General features: G+C 52.8%; 1 protein-coding gene across 4 annotated transcripts in view; it reads right to left on the bottom strand.

Annotated features, from left to right (window-relative positions):
- Positions 1 to 5081: 5081 nt before the first annotated feature.
- The window catches only part of DPF3 (double PHD fingers 3), a 299860-nt gene continuing 289359 nt past the window's right edge, over positions 5082 to 15582 (bottom strand). For all 4 annotated transcript variants that reach the window (XM_058293116.2, XM_058293117.2, XM_058293114.2 and 1 more), the window contains one exon: positions 5082 to 15110. In XM_058293116.2, the coding sequence (XP_058149099.1) occupies positions 15040 to 15110 (71 nt within the window). In that variant the 3' untranslated portion in view covers positions 5082 to 15039. The remainder of the gene's footprint in view (positions 15111 to 15582) is intronic.

The raw sequence follows: 15582 nt of genomic DNA, 5'->3' as shown, positions 1-15582 counted from the left end.
TCATTCACTAAGCATATACGTGGGCAGTTGGGATCCAACAGTGAACAAACAAGACACAGTTCTTGCCCTCCAAGTACTCTGTCTGGTGAGGGAGACCGGCGAGAAAGCGGACAACCTGTGCAGGGAGGGCCAGGTGTTGTAAGCGAGATATATACAAAAATCCACAGGGACTCTGAGGAAGGAGGAGCTGCTCCCTGGGTAAGCCAGAAAAGACTGTAGGGAGAGAGGGCTGAATGCAGCCTTAAAGAAAATATTTGTAGGTGGAGAGTATGTGTGTGAGGGAGCAAGGGGGATGGGTGCCATTGTGGGCAGGAGAACGCAATTCACAAACACAGGGACAAAGACAGAACGCAAGGTTGGCAGTTGGCGGAGCTCGGAGGAGTTTGCTGACACGTAATTGTGAGGAGTAAGGATAGTAAGAAACCACCTAACAAGGTTTAAGGTTCTGGAAATAACTCAGGAGGCTCTTTCAGCAGGATGCACTGAGGAGGGGAGAGGGAGTAAAGCAAAACGGCAGGAGAGTTGCTGGAGAAGCTCAGGCTCCTTGCTCACAGGTTAAAACACCCCAGTGCCCACCCTCAGCTTCAGAAACAGGCCCGCTGTGCAGTCACGATGGCAACTACGGCCCCTGGGAGCGCTTGCCCTCAATCTGGGGTACAGCCTGCATCCCAGTGCCTGAGACACAGGTCCCAGGCCAGCGTGCCGAGAATAAAGGGGGGCCTTGGCTCACATTGCCCTCTCCAGTTGGAAAGCCCACTCCTAATCCCCAAATCACTGCCATCAAAGCCTATGCATCCTCCAAGTTTCTGCTCCAACCACCTCTCCATGCAGCCCTTCACCTGTGATGGGCACCCCTTCCTGCAGACCTTTGGATCACATCACACGCCTCTCATTCCATCTGCAACTAATGTCCTGCATGGACATGCTAGCCCCTCCGTTGGCCCATCATTTCCTTTGGGGGCTTCTAACGTGGATAGCAGGTTCTATATACCTTCTGAGCATGTAGCACATAGCAGGTGGTCAAGTCACACTCATCAGACACGGCTTAGATGACCCCTCTGAGCATCTATGTGGACCCAGAGGACCCAGAGGTTTGAGGGGAGCAGAAAGGAAAGAGAACTGTGGGGTCTGGACCCCCGCCAGACTCTCCTCAGCAACCCCCCGCCCCCAGGGAGCCTCTCTGGAGTCGTGATTTCCCTCTCTGATTTGGTTGAGCCCGTGTTTAGTCCCTGGAGGGGCTGGCATTATTTTCCTCAAGGTTTCAAGAGGGTTGAAAAGCGTTTTATATTTCTCTGTTTGGCAAATAGTCAGTCCCCTGTCTCCCCTCCCAGGAATCAGGAATCCCAGAAATTAAGGCCAGAGGGACTCAGGTGTCTTTCCGGGGAGGGGCCACCACGGCAGATGCCAGTCGAGCCCTGGAAATCCAGCTGGGAGTGAGGCGTGAGGGTGGGGTGAAGGCACCGGGCTTTGGGTCTTCTCTGAGGGGTTGGGGGGTGAAAAGGGGAGCAGCTCTGCATAGAAAGGTCCAGCAATGCTGAGATGTCCCTACCGGGGCCGAGATGTCTTTCTCTCAAAGCTGAGTTGGAGCAGGGAATGGCTGCCATTCAGCTCCTGGAGTGGGCATGTTTCTCTTTGGGAGGGAGAGAGAGCAGATGACAGGGCAGGGGGCGGGAAGGAGCGAATCCCAGGTGAGAGAGGCAGGCCCAGCCCAGATGCCAGCAGACAGGGAGGGAGCGGGAGGAGGGACAGGGACCCGGCTTCGGAACAGAGGCTTGGAGATGGCGCTTCTTCGAGAGCGGAACTGACACCTGAAGCTCAGCTGGCTTCCCCCTGGAGAACACTTTAATGAGGCTCACAGCTGTAAAAATCACGGAACGAGCATTAACAATGCTAATTACCCAAAGTTTAGCCTGAACATTTTCGACTCACCCACCTTGGGGACACACTGTTGTTCTGGCCTTGCTAAAGCGCTGATGGTTCAAAACACCGACTGAGGCTTATGACTAAGGAGGTGACAGCGAGCTCTACCATGGGAGTCAGGCGGTAGTGGGAGGTGACAGGGAGGGCCTAGCAAGGGAGGGAGGGAAGGAGAGAGGGTAGTGCAGGCTGCAGCAACCCCCCCCCCCCAAGAGGAGGAAGTGAAACCTCGTGGCCCAGGCTCCCCTGATCTGCTTACCATAAACCCAAGGGGGAGCTCCAGGTGGAGCAGAGGCAGTGTCCACTTGTACCTGGCAGGGGGTCCCGGGCCCATGGTGGTCTCCCATTATCACATGGCCTTTGGCAGCCTGAGTGGATGCCCCTTGTGCCCCTCCCACCATCTAGTCCCAAAGAGAGCTTCAAACGATTGTGTTGTTTAAAAGAAGCCAAATCCACCACCCACCAACGCGTGAAACAGATAAATCAGAGCTGCGCTGGTCATTGGTTTGAAGTGAAGGTTGGGGTTCAGAAACCTGCCCAAAAGGACTCTTTCCACCTGACCCCAGAGGCCTCTGAGCAGCCCCTCCAAGCTGCCTCCCAGAATCCTAGGGCTCTGCAGAATCTATTTGGAAAACCACTGTTCTAGAACAACCTAAATCTTTGTCATGGTGTGTGTCGTTAAACCATGCCATTCCCAGGAGCTGCTTTCAGATGCCCCAAAGGGCCTCCAACTCAGGCAAATTTCAGGGGCTGATTTATTGTACCGACACCTTGATCTGGTCAAAGGGCTGGCTCTGATTTATCTGTTTCACGCGTCGGTGGGTGGTGGATTTGGCTTCTTTTAAACAACACAATCGTTTGAAGCTCTCTTTGGGACTAGATGGTGGGAGGGGCACAAGGGGCATCCACTCAGGCTGCCAAAGGCCATGTGATAATGGGATAATGAAGTCGCCCCATCAGCCCTGTCTGGCAACGCAGGTTGCAGAAACCCCAGTGGACTCTGTAACAACCCCGGTGCTTTGGGATGTCTGCAACACGGGGTGGAGGGAACATCGGCATCTCATCCCATTGGTCTCTTTTTCTTACTCCCCGTGATCCCACCATCATTCCATGCCTTCTCTTCTCCCCAAGGAAAGAACTGGAAACAAATCCCACTCTGCTTTGTGTTTGCTTGGACTCAAAGAGCTTTCCCCTCCCTCCTCCATCCCTCTGTCTTCCTAGAGCAACATCAGTTTGTGACCTCAGTTGGCATTCACGGGCCCAACAGACCAGGGTGCATCTAGTGCTTCCCCCAAAGCCCTTTCTCAGCAATTGCCGGAGTAAGAGTGGGTGGTGGTGCTGGGTCCCCTGGGGTGCTTCCACCTGGGGTGACCTTGGCAAAGAGGAAACAGGCACAGCCCTCCGTGCAGGTGAAAGTTGTGTGCGTTTGTGCCTGTGTGACCTTCTCCTGCCTGGGTTTTATGACTCTCAGTCCCCCACTGCTGGAGTAAACAACTCAGTATCACAAAGCCCGGCCCTCACCCTGAGAGCACTGTGGGTGAAGACCTGGCTTTGTTCCTCTGGCCCCTGCAAGGGACAATCTGTCCCTCTGCAGCGATGGCTGGCAACCTACTCAGTGGCCCATGTCTGTAGCTCTGACACTAGAAATAACAGCCCCATAGTACACTTACAAAAGCAAAGGTTGAAGACATGCTAATAACTTACTCAAGAACAGTGATGGGAAGCAGATGTGGTTTAAGCAGTTGGGTGCCTGCCTACCATGTGGGAGGTCCCAGGTTCAGTTCCTAGCACCTCCTACAGAAGATGAGCAGGACAGCAAGCTGATACAACAGAGTGGTAAACTGACACAATGAGATGATGCAACGAAGAGACACAATGAGGAAACACAAAATGAGAGACACAACGAGCAGAGAGCACAGGTGACTCAAATGATTAGGTGCCTCCCTCCCACATGGGAGGTCCCAGGTTCAGTTCCCAGTTCCTCCTAAAAAAAAGAAGATAAGCACACAAAGAGCAGACACAGGGAGCGCAAATGAGGAGGGGTGGGGCTAGAAATAAATAAAAATAATAAATCTTGGTAAAAAAAAAAAAAAAGAACAGTGACATCAGAGAGACCTAAAGAGACATGGCATCTCCCCCCTGCTGGGTCTGCCTATGACTTACTGAAGCACACAAGTAGATTCCAACTAATAACACACTGACCCTGAAACCAGAAGTCCCTGCTCATGTTCTTCTAGCTCCCCAAATTTCCTCCCTTGACCACATATTGTGTTATTACTTCTCTGCAGCCTGGCTCGGGCTGGACGGGAGCCGTCTGAAGGGCAGCACCTTGGCCGTCTTCCCTGTTGCATCCCCAATGCCTAGCACAGAGTCGAGCCTTTTACTTCTTCAGTTATCATGAGTTTATTTTGGGAAGACTGACTCTTAGCTTGCAGTCTTAGAAAACCAACTCCTGCACTGTCCAGGAGCCTGCACCCAGAGGCTGTTGCTTTAAGGTGGTTGCTAAGCAGACTCCCCAGACATTCAGGGCAGATGCATCTTCTCTGCAGCCTCTTGCTCCTTGCCCAGGGCAGCCATCTCACTGCCTTTTATGGGAGGCGGTTTCTGACCTGAAAGGGAAGGAGTGGTGACTCAGCTGGCTTTCAAGATGGTCCTGAACCTGAGGTCTCTCCTTCCGGCAGCACATTCCCCCACCTCAGCTGTGAGTCATCTCTGACTCATTGACCTCCCCTCCCCCAGAATTTCCAGTGGGTTCTCTTCAGAATGCCTGCCATCTTCTCAGAGGGCGCTCCACTCCTGCAGATGAAGCTCCTGGTGGAGGCCTGAAAGTGTGCTGCCTGCCGAGCCCAGGAAACCCCTGTGACTATGGCTTCCCTGGGACTTGTGCCTGACGGGACCCGAATCCCGTCACCAGCGAGCAAAGGAGACCTGGCGTCATTGCTCCCGGAGTCTCCCTGCAAACCTGTAGGCGCCCGCCTTCCTCTGGAGCCAGGTCCTGTGCATGCGTGTGCCCACATGCTCACCCCTGCACGCATACACTCACACACGCAGTCCCGCTGTACACCCCAACGTGAAAGGCCTCCACCCCCACACTTTCCATACATGTTTGCAATTGGTTTTTTTTAGAAGATTGCTGGGGGGAAAAAAAAGCCAAGAGCTTCCAAGAGTTTTAAAGTCTTTTATTTATACATACTCTAAATTGCAGACAAAAGATTAGCTACATAGGTAGTCAATACTGCTAACCAACCACAGAACGAGATACTAACCACAGCAAGGAGGGGACAGGGGGCTTGTGACTCAGCCCTTGTGAACGTGTGAGGGTTCCACAGAGGCACTGGGCTGTCCAGGGGTCCACGTTGCTCTTCATCTCGTCGGCTACAGGGCTTGCCCTCTCCAAGGCCCCCCTCCCAGAACCTGGTCAGGGCAGGAGGAAGGGCAGGCAGCAAGAGTGGGGGTCCTGGCTCAAGGGCAGCCCTCCCAAGGAAGAGCAGCTGCCTCTGCCTTGGGGCAAGTCCTACGTCAGCGAGTGCAGACCCAGTTGTGGGCTATTTCCACCCCTGGAGACTTTAATATGCCAGCCTGCGAAGTCACAGACACAGTGTGTCCCCTTAGGGAGGTGGGAGACGGGGCACAGCCTCATCTCCAATACTGAAACACTGACAGATGTTGATACATCCCTCAGACAGAGCAAAAACATCACAGCACTTTTCACATTAGGAACCACCAAAGGGTGGGAACTTGACACACAGGAGCCCGAGTAGGAGGCAGAGCAAAAAGGAGAATCCCCTGGAAGACAGGGCCAGAGAGCTACACACACGGACTGAGACCACGATCACATCACACCTGAAGGAAGAGGAGAGTGAGTGGGGCCAGGGGCAGCTTTCAGTTTGTCTGCTGCTGTGCTTGCCTTCGAAAGATGCCAGAATGGGCCAAATGGAGGCATCTTATTCGGACCATTACACACAACTTCCCAAGTCTGTAGCCCTTCTGTCTGACCTCATGAAATCTGTGTCAGCCTGTCCCGGACAGTGTCTGAGAAACCCCAATGGCTCAAGGCGAAAACTCTAGATTGTCCAGTCAGCAAGAGGCAATATGGTGTTGGATGCCAAGGCTGATGGGGAGGGAGTTCAAAGGTGCATAGAGAGCAGACCCTCATTAGCACACATTTCTATCACTTGGAGCCCATCACTCTTGGCCCTTCTTTTATGACATTGGTTCAGAAGGAGTTGGGTGGAAGGAAAAGGAAAAAGAGACAAGAAGGAATTTGGGAATGATGGGGATCTGATGTCAAAATGGCTCCCCTCCCTTGTACCCACTCCTAGAAGAAGGAGCCCCAAGTTTGCATCCCATCTACAGGCCTAGAGAGAGAAATAGAGATACGGTAATCAGAGACCATCAGAACATTTCCAGGAGTCCCTTCCCCCTGCAGCCCCAAACCAAATGTAAGCTCATAAAAAGCTAGGAGACACCCGGGGTCTATTCCCCAGCTGGGGCAGGCAAGGGAGATGACAGTAACCCCTTCTGAAACTCCCCTCACTCTCTGCCTCCACCGTAGGGCTTCCTTGCCCTCTGAGGAGCCTATACAGGCATAAGCTTCCTCAGGTGGCCATGAGTGAGCATCAACTTCTAAGGGACATCATCATCCTTTCTACCCCAGGGACCTCTTGCCACAGACCACCCAGAGGAACTCCAAGGTTCATATGTGATGGCAGCCCTCACCAAGGTCACAAGAATAAGCCTCTCCTTGAGGAGAAACAGTGGGGTTTAGACAACAAGAAGAAAATCAATTTCTTGGGTTTCCTGGAAGAGATGCTCCTTTTCTTGGGTATTGGAGGGATTGTGTTTATGGAAACTGGACTTTCAAAATGCTCTCCACCTGAACACACTTGGAAAGGGAGGCACAGACCTGGTTGGGGACTTGTTCTGGCTCTCTAACTAGTCGGCCGTGTGACACGGACAGCCAGCCACTCCTCTAGGTCTCAACTTCCTGACTGCTCTAGTCAGGCAGCAGCAGGCTGGACAGGAGTCTGAGCAGCCTGCATTTCTCACCTGAGAGTATCCTCAAGTGAAATGGAGAGGAGACCTTCTCATTATCTCAGCCCCCTGGGCCAGCAGAGCTTCTGGCCCTCAAGGCCATGCCCTCATGGAGCCTGGAGAGTTTGTACCTCAGGGTCCACCACTGGCTGCCTGTGGGGAGTGCTGCAGTCAGGCCTGGAGAGGGTCCAGTCCATGTGGCTTTCCCCTCACAATGGCCAGGGTGATGTTGGGTCATTCAGGACATTCAAAGAAGTCCTGAGGGCTTGATTCAAAAGAACCTTGCCAATGCACTTTCGAATGCATGGATAGATCAGACCCCAGAATGCATTTCGGGCTCTCAAGCACTTTAAAACCTGACTCACAGCCAAGCATCACAAAAGCCTGATGTCCCTGATCCTCTCCACCCAGATGGTCAAATTTCCACATGCTGAGAACCATGTGCTGTCCTGGGACCCAGAAGAGGTTTCCATGGAGCCTCTCCTGCAGAAATACTGAGGCTGACACTTACGCATGGGCAGATGCATGCTTTTCTCCCATCCCAGGCACTTAGCTTGAAAGCAAGCTTGGTACAGCACCTTCAGGGAATAGCTAGAAGCTGAAATCTGGCCGCATCGCATACAGAGAAACAAATGGTTTATTCTTGATGCTGTCACTCTAGACAGCTGGGAGTCTAAAATCTGATGAGATGCAAGCCAAGGACTTCACAGGCCTCAGGTGGGTCACTGGAAACACCTCTGACATCTGGTCCTCACCCGACGCTGGCGAGCCATGTTGGAAATGTGTCTCGGGGTCTCAGTGGGTGTCTACCCAATCCGTGCATGAGGACCCATCCCACCTCTCCCTCCATGCTTTCTCTAGTGGGTTCTGGAAAAGACCATTGTGTGTGTCACTCGACTCCTTTCACGGGCCCTGCCAAGTGCACCCCCCTGCCCTCCACCTGAGGAGTACAACAGCAGCGCTGGCATCTGCACAGCCTCGGAGGCTCTTCAGTGGCCTGACACGCTGAACCGAGGTGTCATTACCTCAATAACTCAAACACGAAAGATGCTTGTCTTCTGAGGGTGGCCAGTGTTTGGGAAATGAGCAACGGGACTGAAATCATCTGGGTGCTTCCTTGCAACCTCCAGAGGGTGGAGAGAACGGGATTTTTCAGCTGCTCATCTCTTCTGATGAACATGCATCCTAAATGGAGAGACCTAGAGACACAGACACCTTCCCTGATGGCACGAGAGTTGACACGTGATCAGGATTCCTGGGGAGAGTTGAACTTGAAGCCTGGGCCAGCGTGGGGTTTCCTTCTCAGCCCCTACAGGAGCAGCACGTTGCTTTGCATTACCATGCTCACCAAGGTTGCAGCCAATACCAGTCTGTTCAGCAGTCACTTAGCAGTATGTCCATTTCCCCACAAAAGAAAAAGACCCAGAGTGGGCAGACATGGCAGATGACAGGTGGGCCACTAGAACCGGCACCCCTCCCTTTCCCAGCCGGAAGAGCACAAATGCTCTCTAAGTGGGACAAAATTGCACCATTTATTGCAGAAGAGTGACCTCTCTGCTTTCCCAAATGCCACATCGACCAGCTGGCCTCTGCCTGCCCTAGCTCTCCCCACCGCGACTGCACTGAGATAGATAATCGTTCTATATTTTCATGCTGGCGCTCACTTACTATCTAGCAGCCTTTCCTTTCTCTTTTTCTAGAACCTAGTTCAAGTCCCTTCAGCTAGGTATTGAAAATGTGCAGCAGGCATAAATTCTTTTTCTTTTATGTCACTGTTTCTTCCCACCACAGAAAAGGGAGAAAGGAGGAAAAGGAAGAGCAGACGGAGGGTCTCAGTGAGGAACAAACACGTAAGGGCAAGGTCAGTAAAAGCCACAGCCCCAATTCTCACCATCAGATCTTTGCCTCCCTTCAACAGAAAGCCAAATTGAGACCTTTTTATTTTTCAAGTCCCCAACTATTGCTAAATATCTCTCCTAAAGAAGCAGAGGTGAGTAGGGGATGGGTGGGGGTAGGGAACAGGAAGTTGAGGCTTAAAATGTACAGGGTTCCTATTTGGAATGATAGAGGGTGGTGGTGGTAGCAAATGCTGAATGCAATTACCAGTACTGAAATACGTCTCTTAATATGATTGAAAGGGAAAATGTCAGATTGTATATACAGTGACAATAACAAATTTTTGAAAAAAATCCATGGAACTACCCTATACAGTGAGACCTCAGATAAAACATGGACTTTAAATTAATAGTACAATTGTAAAAATGTGCAATCTTCAATTGTAAGAAATGTTCCGCACCAATACAAGTTGCTATTGGTTGGGTGGTATGTGGGAATCCTGTATTTTATACATGATTGTTCTATAAACTCACAACTTCCTAATAAAGAAAAATTTGCAAAAGAAGCAGGGGTGAGTGAAGGGGAGAGATGGAAGGAGGCCTTGCAGCCAGTGGCTTTCCAAGCACACAAGCTCCCTTTATAACTGCCTGCCAGTGGCCATACGGGGGCTGAAGGCTCAGATGATTGGGGATGGAGAAGACCCAGGAAAGACCCGTCTTGTCTTCCAACTCCTGGTTAAGGGCAGCTTCTCCCTCTCATCCTGGAGCAACACCAAAGGTTCACTTTAGTTCATTAAGTGGAGTGTGTGTGTGTGTGCGCGTGTGTGCGCGCATTCCGGTTCTCAGCAATATTTATAATACTGACACAAATAATAGGGATCCAGAGAGGAAAGCAACCGAGATGCAGTGAGTATAAATACACCTTGGAGGTTTATGGAGTTGTGCTGCTGAGGGAATATGGGGGTACCAGGGGCCCACAGGCCCCCCTCTTTCCTACAAACACCACTCACCTGCCCCCCTTCCCCACCACAACAGTGACTGGGTTGGTGCTGTCCTGCATGGCCATTTCCTTGCTGCCTGGGGAGGTCTTTATTAGTAATTATATCTGTCAAAGTAATTATATCAGTCCCTGCCTTCCTCTGAACTGCACAAGAAACATCACCATCAGCACAAATAACTCCTTCCCTTGGTGGGGCCAAAGAGGGGGAACCCTGAAATGTCCCTCCTTCAAGGCCACTTGCCCTGCAACCCAAGACTGGTGATTGAGAAAGGGAGGGAGTTGGGAACAAGGAGACTGAAAGCCAAGAGACAGGAGCAGATGTGGCTCAAGCAGTTGGGTGCCCACCTCCCACATTGGCGGTTCTGGATTTGGTTCCCAGTGCCTCCTAAAGAAGACAAGCAGGTGCAATGAGCTGAAGCACTGAGCTGACACAACGAGCAGACGCAATAAGCAGGGAGCAGATGTGGCTCAAGAGGTTGGGTACCCGCCTTCCACATGGGAGGCCCCAGGTTCAGTTCCTGGTGCCTCCTAAAGAAGACAAACAGACACAATGAGCAGACACAGTAAGCAGACACAGCAAGCAGACAGCAAGCAGACACAGCAAGCAGATGGACAAGGGAGCCATCTCAGGCAGGGGTGGGGGAAAACCAAGGGTCATTCCCGTGCCTTCTGTCCCCTCTTATGTCCTCACAGCCTCACAGGGCCCTGGGGAGTTACTCAGGTCTTGACCACCTGAGCAGATACAGCCAGGGCTCACTCAGAGTCCAGAGGGAGCCTTTTCGGAGACCCACTCACATCCCAATACTTCCTCTCACACAGGGAGTCCCGTTCTTTCTTCTGGAAAACCAACTTGCTGAGGAACTAGCAAGGCCAGGATCCCTCCCCTCAGAGTTTCCTGAAAATGCTTCCTTTGTCCCTCACTTCCAGGCAGCCTGGGCAGGAAGTGTGGAGAGGGTGCCCGCAGCCTCCCTTCCTGGGAGCAGCCGCTGAGGGGCCCCGGGAGCTCACGTGCCATCTGTTCTATGTCCTCCCATCCCCCTCCTTTCTGTGCTTTGCCTGCACAGAAGTCCTCGGCCCTCCCCACGGCCACTGCCTCCTCCAGTCTTACCCTCCATTCTCCCTCCGGGAACACGGGCCTCATGGGGTGACACCAGCGCCCAGCCCCTAGAAAGCCTGGATCCATGGCACCTTCACTGGGGAGCACGAGCTGGGCCCCAGCCGGGGCACCAGCCTCTCCCTTGGGTTGTGCCATCAGAACTGCATGAGTGGGCAGCAGGGGAGCGCCTCAGGGGGCCCTGAAAGGGGAAGGGAGGCTGCTGTCGCCCCAGCACGTCCAGAGCTGGCTGAGAAGCGGCCTGGGGGGCAGGGGAGGGTGGGCGGCAGGCCCAGGGCCGAGCAGTGCCCCGCACGGGGACTCCGAAGAGGCTCCGAGCCCCTCTCCTCTGCTTCCAGAAGCCTGTGGTTGCCGGTAATCTTTCTTCAACAACACAGGAGCGCACAGGTCTCCTAAACTGGCCCCCAAAGGGAAAGTAATAACAATCATCTCATTTTTCTTTCTTAAAATAGCTGAACTTTCGAAGGGGAGGGTTGAAAGGAATTGTACTGTGTTCAAAGCGCGGAGACTGAAAGGCACGCTGAGCGTAATTCTCCAGGGTATCACAAAACCATTACTGTGTGCTCTAAACCCTCCCCCGACCTTAAAACCTGTTCTCTTCCCCAGCTCGGAAGGAATCCGGCCGCCTTCCCGCTGACCCACCCACGGGCTCTAGTCAGGGGCTGAGCCGCAGGGAAGCAGCTGCTCCCGGCTGCCCCCCGGGGCTTCCCGGGGGCTGCTGGCTCCTGCCCTAGGTGCTGACCCGGGGTCGGTGAGGGGTGGAGGGGCGGTTGAGAAGGCAATCAGAAGGTCGTTCTCCCAGCAGGAGCCTTGCCTCTATTTCCTCACAAAGTTGCCTGCACTGGATTTATTACAGGTCCCAAAAGCAGGATTTCAAAACTGCCTATAGGAAGCAGAGGATTTCAACCTCCAGCCTCTCCAGAGGTCAGCTGGAGCCGCCATACAGGAGTGAAGCGAAGCAAAGGTGCCCGGTCTGGTTCCTTGGATCTGAGCTGGGAGGTGACAGCACCATATCTCCACTCAGTGGCCCCTCCACAAAATGACAATAGCTAGTGTGCCAGGATCTTTACCAGCATTATTTCAAATCCTGCAGCAATCCCGCCAATAGGCCGTATCTGCCCGTCTTTATAGCTGTGGAAAATGAGGCTCAGAGAGGTTAAGTAATGTGCCCGAAGTCAACCAGCTAGAAAGTAGCAGGACTGGGCTTTAAACCGAGGTTTTAAAGTAAGCACTACACCTGAACGGAAATGAAATTGGCTCTCCCTTCTAAGAGGCTCTTAATCTTGTAGAAGGGACTATCTCAAGCATTTTCATTCTGACGTCCTCCACCCCAGGGTGAATCCTGCATCTCCCACCACAGACCCACCCAGAGACATGACTTCCTGGGTCACGGCTTGGGCCCAGCGGCCCTGACCTTCAAGCTGCCTTTGGTCAGAGGGAAATTCCAAGAAAGCATCTAACTCTGGCCAGCTCACCTGGAAATCATTTGGGGCGCCTCCCGGACATCCCCGGCTCTGCAATGGCTTTAATAAAAGATGTCTTGTGAAGAGTCCCAGGGTTGCTATGGAATAGGCAGGACAAGTATAACTCTCTCCACTTCACAGGGGACAAACTGAGGGTTGGGGATGTCGCAAGGGCAAAGGGAAAACTGAAACCCAGATGGTTCAAGCACACTGAGTGATTCAGCCTCCTTCCCTGGGGCTCAGAGAAAGAGACCGATCTGAAGTTTACCAAGGCCTCCCTGTTTTCAACCAAGAATGGGACAAATGTGAGTGTGGGGATCTCAGCCTGCTTGCCCTGCCATAGCAGGGCCGTCCCACGAGCGGGCGTTGTTAGCCCCATTCTCCAGATGGGGACGTTCTGCAGGGCGGAAGGGCTCCCCCGAGGCTGCTGGGAGGCACAGCACCCTTCCCTGGCTTGGGGAAGGCAGCCCCACCCTCACAGCTCCCGCGGGGCCGCGCACAGCCGGCTGCAGACAGGACCGTCCTCTGCTCGGCATGCCCGTGGGGAACGGATCTGCACAGACTCCAGGAAGACCTGCCCAATCTTAGAGCCACCGTTTTTTGGTTTCAGTTTTGCATGTTTAAGTTTTAAGCCATTGTGGCTATTAGGAACATGTTGGTAATTTTTTCGTTTGTTTCTAAAAAAAAAGAAAAATTAAAATGATTTCAAAACCAATGATTAGTCTTTGGGGGCACCCCACTTTGAGTTTTGCGGTTGGATGGAGAGACAGGAAAAGGTGACTGCCCCTCCGATGTAACCCTCCCAGAATAAATGACCACACAGCAGCTCCCCAAACCCTCCCTGAACCCCCAGAATCCAAAAGGGGTCCACCAACCAGTGGGGGGAAGGAAATACCTTATGAGGAAGATAAAACTCCCATCTGGTCAGGGGCTCTTTAAATGAGATCATTGTGTATGCGCAGAACTCACTGGGAGGCCACAAGTCCCTGCCGAGAGTGACCCCCATCTCTTGCCACGGGTCACTCCGCAAAGGAGTGACACTGCTCGGCTCCATGCCGGGCTGCCCTGGGTCCCCTGGCCAAGAGCAATTAGCCTGGGGAGAACCACTCCTGCCAAGTCAGGGCGCAGGCGCTCCAGCCCTGCCCAAGTGGCCCAACGAGGCCCCGTCTCCAGGGGCTTCTTCAGGAGCTGAAGGACTAAAAATAACCGCAGCCTTTGTTGTGAGCGGCCGGACCACAGAGACGGAGCTGATTTCAGGGAAACCGAGCATGCGCAAGGGTCCTGCTCGCTGAGACCTGCCCTTTGGGCAAATGATTTTCTCCAGAAATGTGTCAGTGATTGTGCTGCTGCTGTAGCGGCTGCTGCCGGGATTCAAAGACAACCCAGTCCACTCCAGCCCGCGGGCCGTCTTCCAACACACAGTTCTCGGAATCTGAACCTCTCCGCATCTTTCATCTCAAAACAGTTCTGAAAACAAGTGTCCAACACGTATCGGGGCGTTGAGGAGACAAGAGCAAGCCTCGAGCTGAGGATTGTGAGTCATTGCCACCCTCATCATAACGAATCATTTCACCCAAATTATTTGTTTAGGTAACAATCATCTCTCCCCCGGCCTACAATTTCCGGGGTCATGTCTCCGTAGACAACGGCAAACGTACACTATAAGGAAGGAAGAAATCACTTGGGCAGAGGAAGTCGTAGAGGCGCATCAATACTGAAGGGTTTTTCAAAATCATGATCCTTCGTAGCCAATATTCAGATGCGTGATTGGGGAGCTTTCACTTCCTGGTTCCTAAGTCCAACCAAGGAACGCTGAACCAGATCTCTGGACCCCAGGTTGGTTGGGAGGCAGAGGTCCTAAGCTTCTTCCTCTATCCTTGTCTCCCCTCAAGGGCGTCCCAGCTATGAAGGTCAAGGAACCACATATCCTGGCCCCTTGCAAAACCTCATCTGATGGATAATAAATACTGACTGACTGGGGCTGGGCCTCAGTATTATCTTCACAAAGTGTCCTCCCACCTCTCAGTGCCTCCACTTGCCTCCCCACACCACCAAGTGACCTAACCCCATGGATCAAGACCACCTTTGCTGCGGACACCACTGGATACCTGCTGGGGTTCCAGAAAGCAGCTCTTCCTCCTCACAGAGCCCAAAGGTCAAGGAGGGGTTTCAGAGCCCCACCCTCAAGATGGCCTCCAGGCTCCTAGTCTAGAAGTTTCCAGTGAGGCAAGTACTAAATAACTTCTCCACAGTCCTTCATTGCTCTGGTGAGAGTTTAGGATGAGGAGGCTAAGCTGGAGGTGGAGAGGCTATGTGAAGATTTCTTGGAACACAAGAAGTAGAAAACACCAAACTACTCACAAATGACCGATCAGGAGCCACAAAAATGGCTTCCCTTAAAATGGAAGCCAAGTAAGAGGGCCACGGTGCTGGGGTAAAAGGGAGGGGGCTTCCACAGGGCTGGGGTCGTTCTTTAAAAGTGCAACGTCCTTTGACAGAAACAGGGAAGGGGCAGGTTGACATACGGAAGCCTCTGGGGGCAGGTAAGTACATCTCATCCTTTCTGTTCCTCCTGTGTCCTTCTGTGACTATTTTCCTTACAGGTGGTCTGCCTGGTTTGAACTGGGCTCTGGTTCAGCCTCTCCAGGGGTAAGTCACATTCTGTGACCTGGGGACCTAGGCCTGGCAGCCAAAGGCAGAGGCTTTTTCTTTGAGCAGTTCCCAACATAGGTGGCAGCTCCAGCTTCCTATAAGAAACAAGATGATGTTAGTAGCAGCTGCTCTCCAGACCCTCAAGACCCCACCCTGGTGGCCCAAGCTTTGTGGAAGCCCTGTTTCCTTCTGATTTCACCATTCAGAGACCAAGCCCCAGTCTGGAATCACGTGGAATCTGTTGCTCAGCAGAGTGTAAGTGCTGCTTAGAAGAGCTCAGGGATGCTTGGCTGAATTGGTGTGAAGAGCTTGCTCCTTGATCCTGCCTCTTAACCTAGCCTGGGCCAGCTCCCCTGGAAGCTCACACCTCCCCACCTGCTCAACCACATGTCTGCGAAACATCTCCTTGGCCCTTGAGTTGAAAATTCATCTGGCTCAGCTGTGCCTTGGTTTCCTCAACTGTAAAATGGTAGCAGTCTTACCCACCTCATAGGGTTGTGATGAGTAAATAAACGACGACCTGTGAAGCCCTAGGCACAAGGCCTGCCCCACAGTGAGGGCTCACTA

Source organism: Dasypus novemcinctus, chromosome 3 (assembly GCF_030445035.2).
Source record: "Dasypus novemcinctus isolate mDasNov1 chromosome 3, mDasNov1.1.hap2, whole genome shotgun sequence".
In the NCBI taxonomy this organism is placed as follows: Eukaryota; Metazoa; Chordata; class Mammalia; order Cingulata; family Dasypodidae; genus Dasypus; species Dasypus novemcinctus.
Note: the sequence above shows the minus strand (reverse complement) of the source record. Positions and strands in the feature narration are given on the sequence as shown.